This window comes from Pelobates fuscus, chromosome 4 (assembly GCF_036172605.1).
Source record: "Pelobates fuscus isolate aPelFus1 chromosome 4, aPelFus1.pri, whole genome shotgun sequence".
Classification (NCBI taxonomy): domain Eukaryota; kingdom Metazoa; phylum Chordata; class Amphibia; order Anura; family Pelobatidae; genus Pelobates; species Pelobates fuscus.
Window position 1 is genome coordinate 316,101,282 of NC_086320.1, and position 15,214 is coordinate 316,116,495.

The window sequence follows — 15,214 nt, forward strand, 5'->3', positions numbered from 1 at the left end:
ACCTATCCGAACTTACAAGAGGTCCATACTACGCCATCTGCTGAACGCCGCCAAAGCCAACATACCGGCACATTGGAAAACGCGTGATACACCGACGGAAAAAGAATGGATCAACAGGGTGGAAGACATACACGGAGCGGAAGACATCCATGCCTCCATGACCGGCCGCACAACGAAACATCTGGAGATGTGGCTCCCATGGTTCACATACATCACCCGCTATAGATTAGCGAGAGGTGCTCGCGGCCACCCTAGTGGGGGGACGGCGGCAGTGGGTCCCCCTTGATGCAGACCAACCTTCTTTACCCTCCTCCCCCCCTTCCTCCCACCTTTAATTTCTCCTCTTCTCTCTCTAACTCTGCTGTGGCTCGACTGTTAGGCCTAGGGGTCCCGGGGTTGGAAACCGGGATCGGGGAGATATCGTCCTCCTAAATTATAGGCTCCATACCACTGATGCCTCTGCCCTAGGCCATTATGTGGCGCAGACGACCGCCTACACCATAGCAATTGCGAAATACATTTACCATCTCGCACCTTCACGAAAAATGCCGTGGCGATGGTCAACTCTGGTTCTCTGTCCACGACGAGGTACCACATCGCTTCACACTCCCCCCCCATGACAACACTGACACACACACTACAGTTATAACATAATCTCTCACTCCACACACTTAACTTACCCACGACAACTACAAGGGACCTACACCTGAGACGTTCGCGCCCCGCAGGCCCCGCCGACGGGGATGACGATTTAACTTATGACCACTTACGTCTTTGAACATGACGGAAAGGCCCCTGGGAACGCGAAGTCTTAGCAGGGACAACTTCTCCGACCACCTTGTCCCGAGCGGGAGATCGGACCACAATACACACACTGAAGAGAATAGGTGTCATCCCGGGCACCCTGTAGCAATCTGTGAAAGACACCCATGGCGACCCCGACATCCACGGGTTCACATGACTGATAGACGCCATAGTTACAGATTGGTGCGCCTGACTCGATAAAGGTACATAGAATACCTTCTTTATTTTCTGCCCTGGCATTCCGCCAAAGATTCTAGAGTCCCATACTTACGTATCCTTCCCGTGTCCCAGGCCTAGTTGGAAAAAAAGCTTCTCCCGACGCTAACCACACTTGTCCTTAACGTATTGATGTGCCTTGGGAAACCCTACAGGTTCCCTTTGTTTAGTGCTCCAAGAGATATCCTCATTACATTTACTTAAGTGCCTACTTTATCCATTAAGCACGTACATTATGTTTACTTACCAGGAGACCTGCGCGTCTCCTTATTGAAAATACCGCTGAGATTTGCATGTTTCGTGTTCTGACATATTATTTTAAATACCTGAAACCTGCGTGTTTCCCACTGCTTATTTACTGCGCATTCTATATGTCATGTTAATACCTTAATAAAAAAAAGATTTAAAAAAAAAAAGAAATAAGTTATAAAATGCTGTTTTTGACTTGTACACTGTATAATAATACTTATTTCCATAAATAAGGATTTAAAGGGACACTAAAGGCACCGAGACCACTTCATCTCAATGAAGTGGTCTGGGCGCAGCCCCCAAGGCGTTTTAGCCCTGCAATGTAAAACATTGCCATTTTGTAGAAACAGAAATGTTATGATTGCAGGGTTCTGTTTATGGAAGTTTATGTCATCAAATGCTGTTAATAGGGAAGCTTTGAATTCAGTGCTTCCCTATGTGAAGCAATTGATTGGATGAGCACAGGAAGCAAAGCTTCGAGGATGACATCGCACCAAATGAGTCTCCGTGCTGGAAAAAAGGCAAGTAAGCAGCTTTTTTTTTTTTTTTACTATGTTTTAATTTACGGTAATTGGGGAAGAGGATGCATCTAACTAGTGAGGAATACATGTTTATAGAACTATGACTATAACTCCATAGCACAAATAACGAGATTTGTGTACATTTACCTCTGGTATACATGTGTACATTTACCATGCCTGCAATGTCTTTGTTGATTATAGAGTGTGCTATCTCTTGTGCAAATGTTAGCAATCTCTGTCTTAGATGTATTAAAACGATTTTAAACTGGACCCTGGATCTTTTATAACTAGTTAGGACTTCTCCCTCTCATGTGCTTTTTATTATTGATCTGATACTAATTCCTGATTTTACGCAAAATGATGTCATAAATCAAATATCGATATATTGCTCTGTGTGGGCATATTTAGTGTACCTACAAACATTTAACTTGACTGCTACAAGTCTGCTCATTTGAGGCTGATTATCTCCATTGTTCTACCCGGCCCAGCACTACTTATGCATACACAGTGCCTGTTTGTTTGCCATCATTTATTATATGTTACTGTTTCCTTCTAGGATGGCTGGTGCTCCTTCAAGCTATTGTTTCGTAGCTTTTCCACCTGCAACAAAAAACAGCCAGATATTGTTTGGGAAGAATTCAGCCCGGCCAAGGGATGAGGTTCAAGAAGTACTCTATGTTCCGTCTTGTAATCCTGAACCAGGTAGTAAAGTACAGGTAAATAAATCTCTGTCAATAATTCATTCACAAGAAAGCAGTTAAAGGGTTAAATTAAGATCAGGGTTAAGATGGTATAAAAAGAAATGTGTTCCTTTTTTTTTAGCTACTATTTTTGTTTTACTAAGCATTTTATGCTTTTTCTTGCTATATGATAACAGTGAGTGGGAACAGAAATGCCCTGTAGTGGAGTTTTATTGCTTTTTTTTCTGCTGACAGTAGTTCTGGCACTTACTAGACAATATGAGTTTGAACATTAATGAAACTACTGGCAACTAATCTCTTTGCTTCCTCCCCCAAAAAATAAATACGCAGTGAAGATCCCCATTTATCGCCAGGGTACAGGCATTAGTGCCCTTATAAAAATAAATAAATATAAGCTGTGTTCTATTTGGGGCTAAGCCCAACCCCAAGATCCTTCCATAAAATACTGGTGATCCCCAAACCTCTATTCCATGTGCAATGATTTTATTTTAATAGTGGGTATGTGCTGGTGAATGTCTGTACTTTTCTCCATCTCCTGTATGGTAGGGTGGAGGGTAATGTCTATAGAGTGGTATAGAGGGATTGGGTATTCCTAGAATACGCATGAACGGACTAGGGATGTCCTGCCCCCCTTATTCATGAAGTTAAGGATGTCCAAGCCCCCTAGCAGTAATACAGGGACTCCAACCTTCCATAGCTCAGGATCAGGAATGATAAATCTTTTATATGGATCACCCCAATACCTACATTGACAGTAAAAAAAAAAAATATTGAAATAAAAGTTATGCAGACCCAACATGAATGGCTCTCTTTCTTTATAACTAGCTAATGAAAATGGATAACTGAGTAAGTCTCGCCCATGCAGAGCCTCTCATGCCTTCAAACCAGGGATGTCAAAATGGTAGATTGCTAGATGTTTTTGGAAACTACAGTTTCCATGATGCTTTGTTGTTACAAAGGCATTCTAGAGGCATGCAAAGTATCTACCTATTGGGCACCCCTGCTTTAAACCAATGGTTTCCTCGGTCACACCTCACATTGTACACTATGAGTGGGCTGTGCTTAAATGAATGATAACTGCATATGCTAGAGCTAGATTGCACCGTGGGAGTCCAATATATTTGAATTTATTTTTTATGATGCTACCAGGGGAGGGCTGGTAGCCTTAGGCCTGGGGGGCAAAACCAGTCAAGTGGCCCATTGCGCCACCAAATCAGTTCACCATCCATGCCCACCTTTTTCTGGTTTTATAACGGATATTGATGTTATGCTAATCAGTAGCTCTTTGCCATACCCGCTCCTTCACAGCTCTGACTTTCAATGTTGTCAGAGCACAGGCTGAGAATCTCTGAGCCTGTGCTCTGACTCACTAACTGAGCGCCGGAACCACGAGGGAGAGGATATGATCTGACTGCACCTACTGCTGGTGCGCACCAGTGGACCACCAGCGAATCGTTTAAATTAAATATGCTGGTGTACCCAACTTGTGAGCTGTGTTGGCCGCCGGGCGCCTCTGTTGTCATGGCACCCTGCGTGACCGCACAGCTTGCCCACCCCAACGGCTGGCCCTGCTGACACACATTGATGTTACTACTTAGACATCCCTCAATATTAATACAGAGATGAGAGTAAACACCAATAAACTGTGGAAACAGAGCTGATCCCCCCCAAATTTATAAAGGTTTGCTTAGAGGATTTATTCAAGATTAAATCATGCCTCCTCCTCTCTCCCCCATGCGCTGCTCTGTAGGCTGGGAGGAAGTGAAGAGTAATCACAGTCTCCCAGCACAACGCCACCTGTGGCTGCATGGGGAACAGCTGTTTAGTGTAATGCTTGCAGGACGACCAGCTGCCGCAGAACCTCTTTGTTTCCGTCTCTGCAAAGGGCTCCAGGCACTGCTTGTTGTGAGTGTGAGCCACTGTAAATTAGGGGCAGGGGGCACTTGCACTGCGGTCAAGACGGGTCTGGGCAGGAGGAGAGTGCAGTGCAATCAGTGCACTCCCCTCCTGTGGGTCACCAGTAGACTGGTGCACCTGCCCAGGATCAGAGCCAGTGCAAGGATTTTTGCCGCCCTAGACAAAATATAAATTTGCCGCCCCCCCATGTGACATCACAATGCCCCACCCATATGATCTGCCATATGAAATAACGCCAGTGCTGCACACAGTGTGTGTTTACATTAAAAAGCCTGCAGGGACCAGCTATAGACACCAGAACCACTTCATTAAGCTATAGTGTCCCTTTAATGTGAGGTAAATTATAGATTAGTGTCACTAATAATATACTAGATTGCCTACTTACAATTAGATGAGGATGATGATCAGCTGCAGTTTGGCTCCACTGGTCTGGTGTAGAACAGGACCTCTGGAGGCTGTTTGCAACTGTGGTCACAAAATTCAACGTTCTGGGAGAATTGGAATCAGCTCCATTTTTTGGGGGGCCTCTTACACAGCTCAAGGTCTGGGCCCCAGTGCCTGACGGTGAGTATGCCCATAAGGCCCACTCATAAGTCCACTTATATGTTCCACCCACCCATGAGCTCGCTCACAGGGAGTGGAGTGTGTAGGGGATGTGTTATGTGTGCTTATGGTATGTAGTGTATAGGGATACCAGTTTGTGCAGGTGATGCAGTGTGTTTGTGTGTAGTGGAAGCAGTGTGTATTTGTGTATGAGGGATGCATTGTGTGAATCTGTGTTTGTATGCATAAGGGATGCAAGGTGTGTGTGTCTGTATGTGTGTGCATTGAGTGTAAGAGATGCATTGTGTTTCTGTGTGTATGTAAGAAAAACAGTGTGTGTGTTTGCATGTGTGTGTAAGGGTTTGCATTGTATGTTTCTGTGTATGTGTGCAAATGATGCATTGTCTTTGTGTGTAAGGGTTGCATTGTGTGTGTGTGTGTAATGGATGCATTGTGTGTTTCTGTGTATGTATAGGGATGCATTGTGTGTGTGTGCGTGCGCGTAGTGTTAAAGAGCTCCCTGTCTTGCCCCCTGTCCTATAGAGCTGTCCCTTCTGTCCCTTAGAGCTCTCCCCTGCCCCTTAGTGGTCTCTCCTCTCCCCCACCCTCCCCTAGCGGTCTCTTCTCACACTCACCCACCCTCCCTGTGCTCTTCTCATCCCCCCTCCACCCTCCCTGTGTTCTTCTCACTCCTCCCTCTGTGTGTTCTAACCCCCTGTGTTCTTCTTACCCCCCTCCTCCCTGTGTTCTTCTTACTCCCCCCCCCTTGTTCTTCTTACCCCCTTCTTCTTATTACTCCCCCCTTCTTCTTACCCCCTCCTTCTTCTTCTTACCCCCTCCTTCTTCTTCTTACCCCCTCCTTCTTCTTCTTACCCCTTCCTTCTTCTTCTTACCCCATTCTTCTTCTTACCCCCATTCTTCTTCTTCTTACCCCTTCTTCTTACCCCCTTCTTCTTCTTACTCCCCCCCTTCTTCTTACCCCCTTCTTCTTCTTACCCAATTCTTCTTCTTACCCCCCTCTTCTTCTTACCCCCTTCTTCTAATTACTCCCCACTCTTGTTCTTACTCCCCTTCTTCTTCTTACACCCCTCTTTTTCTTATCTCCCCTCCTTCTTACTTCCCCCTTCTTCTTACTCCCCCCTCTTATTATCCCCCTCCCCTCTTCTTACTCCCCCCTTCTTCTTACTCTCCCCCCTCCCCTCTTCTTACTCTCCCCCCTCCCCTCTTCTTACTCTCCCCCCTTCCCCTCTTCTTACTCTCCCCCCCTCCCCAATTCTTACTCTCCCCCCCTCCCCAATTCTTACTCTCACCCCCTCCCCAATTCTTACTCTCACCCCCTCCCCTCTTCTTACTCTCCCCCTCCCCTCTTCTTACTCTCCCCCCTCCCCTCTTTCCCCTCTTTTTACTCCCCCCCACGCCCCCTCCCCTCTTTTTACTCCCCCCACCACCCCCTCCCCTCTTTTTACTCCCCCCACCACCCCCTCTTTTTACTCCCCCCCCCCCCTTCTTCTTACCCCCTCCCCTGTAGGTGGCCGAGCTGCACTCCAGTCCGCGGTCCCGGCCGGAGTGATAGGAAGGTGCTCAGTGTGCACCTTCCTGTCAGTCCGGCCGGGTACAGGAAACAGAAACTCCTGTTCCGCGCGGAACAGGAGTTTCTGTTTCCTGTACCCGGCCGGACTGACAGGAAGTGCACACTCAGTGTGCACCTTCCTATCACTCCGGCCGGGACTGCGGACCGGAGTGCAGCTCGGCCACCTACAGGGGAGGGGAGGGAGGGAAAACCAGCTGCAGCCGTCTGAGCGCTCTTTACAGAGCGCTCGGCGGCTGCAGCATTTATTAAAGGGCCGGCCCGCCGCGGCCGGTCCTAAAAGAATTTCGGGCGGCCTGGGGGGCAATTGCCTCCCTGCCCCCCGGCCCAGCCCGCCCCTGGATGCTACTGTACCTTTAAAACCAAATTAATCCCATTCCTTACAACCCTTTAAAAAAAAAAAAAAAACTATTTAAAGTACCCGGCTAGTATCAAATGAAAGTTTGCCTTCTTATATCCCTGCTGTCATTGATCTAGAATACCACTGAATATCAAATTAAAATGCCATTCTGGAATTGTGGTGTAGATAACATTCAAGTACACTTAAAAGCACCCAGCGAATGAATGATATGACCACTCACTGACTCATTCCCTGACAGATTATTAATCAATGTTTGCTGGTTTCCTTCCTTTACAAGAGAACTGGGTTTCTTTTTAAATGTTAACCTGCATGCTGTTTGCAGTACATATTCCCTTTAGAATTCATCTGAAAAATACAAGCCTTTCTCTGTAGATGCTTATAGCTTGCAGATGTATCCCATTCATTTGTACTTTATTTTTTGCTTAAAAGGAATGTCATGTGTTTAAGACATTGCCAAGGCAGTGATTGTGGAATATAGTGCCAAGTATTGAAAGTATGAAACAGTTAGTGAATTGGTTTTGTAGAATTGGCATTAAGCATAGAGATCAATGGTGTCTACAGATACAGATCGTGTTTCTTATGATGCTCTGGCCTACTTTTGGTCAAAATGCATGATGACGATCTTGCAAAATGTAGTCCTCAAATTAATACATATGGTTGACATGATGTCTAGTTAAAACAATAGCTTGAATGGGTGACCATTATGAGTGTCAGAGTCCAAGCAGTTGGAATATATAAAGTTCCTTCTGTAGGTGTAATCCTGTTTTTACATTGAAGGACTAGCGGGTTTTCCTGTTAATGCAAACATGTAAGGTGGGCTTGGGCATAGCTCCACTATAGAAACATGATGTTCATTAAGTGATGGTTTGGCAAGTACTATGCACCTACTGGTCCTACACCTATTGAAGATTGTTTGATGCATCTTGGGGCAACTTAGACCCACCATAAATATAACATGAAGCAGAAAAAAATACCGACAAATATAATTTACTGAAAATTTCATCAATATATTTACCTTAACCGCAACTTTTTTCCTAATTAATAATAGTCATAATCTACTAATGTGCAAAAAACACATGTAATATGTCATCCTCCAGGGGTACACGTTTCCTTCCCAACCATTAGTCCTGAGTGGGTCTTTGACATGCACAAGGTGGGCTGGTGAAATTTTAGAGCCATCGTTGTAATTATTGTTACCCATGAGAACGATAGGAGTGAGAGTCCCAGATACCTTTAAATTAAGCAATGACGATCTTCCTCGTTTCCCTATAGAGCAGTAAATTGTTAGGCTCTGGCTGGACACAGTATACACCGTGCGGTATCAACCCTTTTACCTAAATGTGATATTTCTTTTTAATCTGGATCAGGACTGGAGTTAGATGAAAATACAACTATGTATAGCAATATTCAGCTGTGATAACATTCTGCAAGCTTACACTGAAACAGGAATAGAAACCCGATAGCAGTCCTTCTCCAGGTACCTTGTGTGCTAAGATCAATCATCTCTAACCCACCTCCAGCAAGGTATCTTCAATGCGTCTGTTTAATTCCAAGATATTGCTTTGTAGCATCCTCGTAGCTATGGACTCCTCCTTTTGAGTTCCTGGAACTGTAATATGCCCCTGGGGCCATATCTATGCTCTGTGATATTATAGTCAGGAAAACATGGCAACATGGGAAACTGTTCTATAGACATTTAGCCTAGTGCATTGTGTCCTACATGATTCATTTAATAGGAAACCTCTGGGGAGTTGGCTCTAAATTTAGCACATATGTAGGAATGTGTGCGTTCCTGTCTAAATTGCAGAATGAAAGCAGAAATGGACTTTATTGTTATTTTGTTCTTTTATAAAGGACTCCAGATGATGCCCAGATGCGTTGTGTGAATTCAGCTCTGTGCATTATTGTTGATCCATGGTACAATTTGTTCCAGAGCTTGCTGACATTGAAATTTGATATGATTATGATATTATGATATTTTATATTCTATAGTGTATTTAGTTTTTCCTCGTGCTCTTTGCAAGTATAATTCTATTTGTTTTTGTTATCACACTTTGCAGTGCACATACCTTGAAATTGAGCAAGCCCGGAGAACCCACGCTGTCATACTAAGCAAACCTGCCTGGATGTGGGGGGCGGAGATGGGAGCCAATGAACACGGCGTTTGCATTGGAAATGTGGCTGTTACCGCTAGACAGGCTGCTTCTGATAGCAAATTGCTGCTAGGCATGGATCTAGTCAGGTGACTGGTTGATATTCAACATTTTATTGTTAAAATTGTTCTTACTGTTATTAGAAACAGTTGCTACTAAATAAGGCCTTGATTTAAGATCGTTGGATAACCTTTCCAATGGATTTTTGGGTAAACTTTTCAAATAATTTTTTCAACCTGCTAAAATTTCAAGACATGCATCATATAACAAAATAAATATATAGATATATCACGAAATATAAAAATATTACAAAATTTAAATATTATTTATAATATTGAATCATTTATAAAGCTAATCCAAAAATATTGAATATTTGGAAACGTATCCAACAATATTAAAAGGAGTCCTAAGCATCCTCCAATGAGCGTAACTGAACAAAGTCATCCTCATATTGCAGTTTGCATATTTTTTTTACTCTGGTTGCTGTTAAGATCTGGTTAACAGTAAATTCATCTTTGCTCTTTATTAGTTTTGTCTAATTTTGTCATTATATCATACTAGGGATTGACCGATATTGATTTTTTAGAGCCGATACCGATAATCTGTGAACTTTCAGGCCGATAGCTGATAACTTACCGGTAAAGATATTCTGTACATTTACCATTTAAAAAAACTAAACTATTTCTACACAAATTATTTATTTTTTTGCAAATCTTTTTTTATTAAGGTAAATGCACAAAATATATATGCCAGTCAGAATTTGTTATGTTTTCAAGAATATGTGTGTGTAGTGAATGCAGTGAGAGTATTTGATTAGTGAATGCAGTGTATGTTTGTGTAGTGGATACAGAGTGTGTGTTTGTGAAGTGTGTATATAATGAATGCAGAGTGTGTTTGTGTAGTGTGTATAGTAAATGCTGTGTGTGTTTGTGAAGTGTGTATATAGTGAATGCAGTGTGTGTTTGTGTAGTGTGTATATAATGAATGCAGAGTGTGTTTGCGCAGTGTGTATAGTAAATGCTGTGTGTGTTTGTGTAGTGTGTGTATAGTAAATGCAGTGTGTGTTTGTGTAGTGTGTGTATACTGAATGCAGAGTGTGTTTGTGTAGTGTGTGTATAGTGAATGCAAAGTGTGTTTGTGCAGTGTGTGTATAGTGAATGCAGTGTGTTTGTGTAGTGTGTATATAATGGATGCAGAGTGTGTTTGTGTAGTGTGTATAGTGAATGCAGTGTGTGTTTGTGTAGTGTGTATATAATGAATGCAGAGTGTGTTTGTGTAGTGTGTGTATAGTGAATGCAGTGTGTGTTTGTGTAGTGTGTATATAGTGAATGCAGATTGAGTGTTTGAGTAGTGTGTATATAGTAAATGCAGTGTGTATTTGTGCAGTGTGTATAGTGAATGCAGTGTGTGTTTGTGTAGTGTGTGTATAGTGAATGCAGTGTGTGTTTGTGTAGTGTGTACATAGTGAATGCAGTGTGTTTGTGTAGTGTGTGTATAGTGAATGCAGTGTGTGTTTGTGCAGTGTGTGTATAGTGAATGCAGTGTGTGTTTGTGCAGTGTGTGTATAGTGAATGCAGTGTGTGTTTGTGTAGTGTGTATATAATGAATGCAGAGTGTGTTTGTGTATTGTGTATAGTGAATGCAGTGTGTGTTTGTGCAGTGTGTGTATAGTGAATGCAGTGTGTGTTTGTGTGGTGTGTATATAGTGAATGCAGTGTGTTTGTGTAGTGTGTGTATAGTGAATGCAGTGTGTGTTTGTGCAGTGTGTGTATAGTGAGTGCAGTGTGTGTTTGTGTGGTGTGTATATAGTGAATGCAGTGTGTTTGTGTAGTGTGTGTATAGTGAATGCAGTGTGTGTTTGTGCAGTGTGTGTATAGTGAGTGCAGTGTGTGTTTGTGCAGTGTGTGTATAGTGAATGCAGTGTGTGTTTGTGTAGTGTGTATATAGTGAATGCAGTGTGTTTGTGTAGTGTGTGTATAGTGAATGCAGTGTGTGTTTGTGCAGTGTGTGTATAGTGAATGCAGTGTGTGTTTGTGCAGTGTGTGTATAGTGAATGCAGTGTGTGTTTGTGTAGTGTGTATATAGTGAATGCAGTGTGTTTGTGTAGTGTGTGTATAGTGAATGCAGTGTGTGTTTGTGCAGTGTGTGTATAGTGAATGCAGTGTTTGTTTGTGTAGTGTGTGTATAGTGAATGCAGTGTGTTTGTGTAGTGTGTGTGTGTATAGTGAATGCAGTGTGTGTTTGTGCAGTGTGTGTATAGTGAATGCAGTGTGTGTTTGTGCAGTGTGTGTATAGTGAATGCAGTGTGTGTTTGTGTAGTGTGTATATAGTGAATGCAGTGTGTTTGTGTAGTGTGTGTATAGTGAATGCAGTGTGTGTTTGTGTAGTGTGTGTATAGTGAATGCAGTGTATGTTTGTGTAGTGTGTATATAGTGAATGCAGTGTGTTTGTGTAGTGTGTGTATAGTGAATGCAGTGTGTTTGTGTAGTGTGTGTATAGTGAATGCAGTGTGTGTTTGTGCAGTGTGTGTATAGTGAATGCAGTGTGTTTGTGTAGTGTGTGTGTATAGTGAATGCAGTGTGTGTTTGTGCAGTGTGTGTATAGTGAATGCAGTGTGTGTTTGTGCAGGGTGTGTTTGTGTAGTGTGTATATAGTGAATGCAGTGTGTTTGTGTAGTGTGTATAGTGAATGCAGTGTGTGTTTGTGCAGTGTGTGTATAGTGAATGCAGTGTGTGTTTGTGTAGTGTGTATATAGTGAATGCAGTGTGTTTGTGTAGTGTGTGTATAGTGAATGCAGTGTGTTTGTGTAGTGTGTGTATAGTGAATGCAGTGTGTTTGTGTAGTGTGTGTACAGTGAATGCAGTGTGTGTTTGTGCAGTGTGCATATTCCCATATGTATATTAAATAACATTATAACCATGATCCAAAGTCTGTGACACAACCATTGTGGAAACAATACAACTCTAGAACATGGATATATAAAGATTGACACAAATCCATAAAAAGCTCACAGACATTGAATTATTTCTGCATGTTACTATTAAAAAGACAATTTCTACTCCGTCTGTCTAGACTTTATGTAACAAAGTAGGTTGAAATATTTCAATAGATACAGTAGATGCGTACTATTAACGCATATTGTTCCAGGCTTGGTCTAGAACGCGGAACAACTGCAAAAGATTCTTTAGACGTAATAGTATCATTATTAGAAGAACACGGACAAGGTGGAAATCATTTTGAAGATGAAAGCACGGGCCTGGGGTTCCACAGCTCATTTCTCATTGTGGACAGAGTGGAAGCCTGGGTTCTGGAGACAGTCGGGAAGTTCTGGGCAGCTGAAAAAATTACAGGTTAGTTCACAATGGTATTGTTTATTACTTTAAACAACATGAAAATGATTCCTTAGACACAGTTATCATATACTATACTACTAGCAAGCATTTAGTTTTTGGTGCTCACTACAAACTATTTATCTGCTGTATGGGTAGGAATAGGCCACTTAAACATAGAAACATAGAATGTGACGGCAGATAAGAACCATTCGGCCCATCTAGTTAGCCCAATTTTCTAAATACTTTCATTAGTCCCTGGCCTTATCTTATAGTTAGGATAGCCTTATGCCTATCCCACGCATGCTTAGAAGTGGGAAGCTTTAAGTTGAATCAAAATGTGCAAATTCATGGAAGCAAGTTATTTGGGTAAGCACTCCCTGATTGTAGCTTGTGATTGGAGGGACAGTGAAGTTCCAATGGGGTTTGAGCAATGTTCACTTGGTGACTGTGTTAAGTATGATAAATGAAACATGTGGCTTGCTGCATTGTTCAGGATAAGATGGCTGCTTGGATCAGTGCTCCGTCTCCAGAAATGGTGCGCCTAGCACGTTGTGACCACCCTGAGACATCCCAACCTTCAACTACTCTCCGCACAATAAACCAAAGGGGGTAAACTGTCCCTATGAAGGCCTAGAGCTTAGGTTAAACAAAAAAAAAATGATATAATCCTAAATCAATAACATTTCTAAAATATAAAAATATCCACTGCTCTACTAGAATGATTTTTCTAAATGCTGATAAATATACCTTTATGTAAAATGTAGTTTGGAATAGTCACAGTTAAATCTTCTTAATTTCTTCTTGTCTTCAGTTGATTGATATATATACGTCTTTTGTATATATAGTCTTGGGCCAAATGCTCGCCACAATAATATATGTCTATATTATTGAAAAGTAATAATACGCAATCTGACTTACGGTTTCTTCAGGTTTATTCTTAGTTACTGATACATAATAAAACAACAAAGGATGTTACAGGATAATGGATGTTCAACAGCAGATGGTAATTGCTGGACTTCTTTACACCCTTACATCTTTACATCGAGAGAGAACCAGAGAGAGCTCAGAGAGCCAAGAGCGAAGAGAGCGAGACCTCGTGTCCCTCTGTTACTATATAAAAGTGCCCATACTGACGTCAGAGCATACTCTTGCCATATAAGGACAAGACCCCCAAATCCACATTCCAGAGCTCTCAGACAAAGAAACCCTTGTGACTTATTGATACCATCTGTTACTTATGTCAATCCACACATCCATATATATAATCAATAGAAATATAGAATATGCAATATTCTACACTTTAAGAACTACAAGATGAAAGCAACTATTAAATCACATTATTCAAATACACAACAAATGACTATATGTTTTAGCTATGTATTTGTGTCAGTTATGTTGTTAAATGCAGAATTTTCATAACACATCTCCATAAATGATTTTTACCGCTATAAATATCCTGAATAATGAATAATGTTCCTATTTACCATAAAATAAACGTGTCTTAACAATATTGTTAATTTCAAACAATGGTTTGTTCTCTTTTATTAGGCAATGTTGGTCTCATAAACACTTCTTGGCTTGTAATAAAGATTGTTACTAAATTAATTCCCCAGGCTGTAGCTCTAAGACAAATGTAATCGTACAGCCCCGTTCAGCCCGTTATGTAATTCTGTCAGCAGGAGTGGTAATGTTGTAGAGTTTTAGAGAAAAAGTAGGTGCCATCTTTAATAAAAAAAAATGTTTTTATATGAATTGAATGTCCTGTTCACAATGTAAAGAATATCCAAATCCTTGAGGTTATTTCTCTGAATTGGGGTTTATTAGTTTACTCACTACGCTATGAAACAGGACCATTTGAAACAGGACCCACCATTGTAAAAAGCTAAAAGAACTAAACTGGCTGTCGCTGGAATCCAGACGCACCCTTCATCTTTCCAGCCTTGTGTTTAAGAGCTTTTCTGGGAAACTCCCACCCTACCTGAACGCAATGCTTTCCCCGGCTGTTCCCACTTCCTATAACCTCCGATCCAGTACCAACACTAGTCTACCTCAATACAAAAAGAAAGCAGCCCGATCCTCCTTCTCCTACAGAGCACCGCATTTGTGGAACGACCTCCCGCACAAATTAAAATCTTCCCTAAGCTTAAAGTCCTTTAAGAGATCCCTCTCTACATACCTCAAAACAGAATGCACCTGTCATGGTTGATTATATATTTCCTACCTGTTCTATGTTAAATTTTGTATATATTGTATATTAATATTGTTTTTGTATTTTATTGTACGCTAACTGTAACAATGCAATGATTTGTGGACCCAGGACATACTTGAAAACGAGAGAAATCTCAATGTATGTTTCCTGGTAAAATATTTTATAAATAAATAAATAAATATCAGGGAACTAGAATAAGAGCTGAAAATTCAGACCAAACTAGATAATCTGGAAAACGTCTCCTGTTTACCTGTACTCACCTAGATTTTTCTTTATTTAGTTAATTCACTACAATTCAAAAGCATTTAGTGAATAACACCTTCAGTAAATACACTCACTATATTAGGAAAACAATCTAACTGTAAATCTAAGGGGTGAAAATGTTTAACCCATACATTATATACCCATAAGAAATTACATTTTGCTGTTCTGCTATTTTTGCCATCAGCACACCTCCATGTATAGGGATTTCCTGTTCAATTATTTTGTCTTCAATTGTCATTCCAAATGTATACAGGTATTCTTTAATCTAAGCAAAACTTAAAAAAATGTATTGCCTTTATTTGATGTTTTATGTTAATTCTAATAACCTCCTCTTTGTATTTTGATTTGAGTTTTTA

At 41.4% G+C, this 15,214-nt stretch overlaps 1 protein-coding gene across 2 annotated transcripts in view; it reads left to right on the forward strand.

Annotated features, from left to right (window-relative positions):
* Positions 1-15,214, forward strand: part of SCRN1 (secernin 1) — a 77,556-nt gene that overhangs the window by 37,261 nt on the left and 25,081 nt on the right. Inside the window, exons 2-4 of one of the 2 annotated variants that reach the window (XM_063452329.1) lie at positions 2,347-2,506; positions 8,961-9,142; positions 12,201-12,403. In XM_063452329.1, the coding sequence (XP_063308399.1) occupies positions 2,348-2,506; positions 8,961-9,142; positions 12,201-12,403 (544 nt within the window). In that variant the 5' untranslated portion in view covers position 2,347. Of the gene's footprint in view, positions 1-2,346; positions 2,507-8,960; positions 9,143-12,200; positions 12,404-15,214 lie in introns of those variants that run through there. The other variant, XM_063452330.1, reaches the window with a different exon arrangement.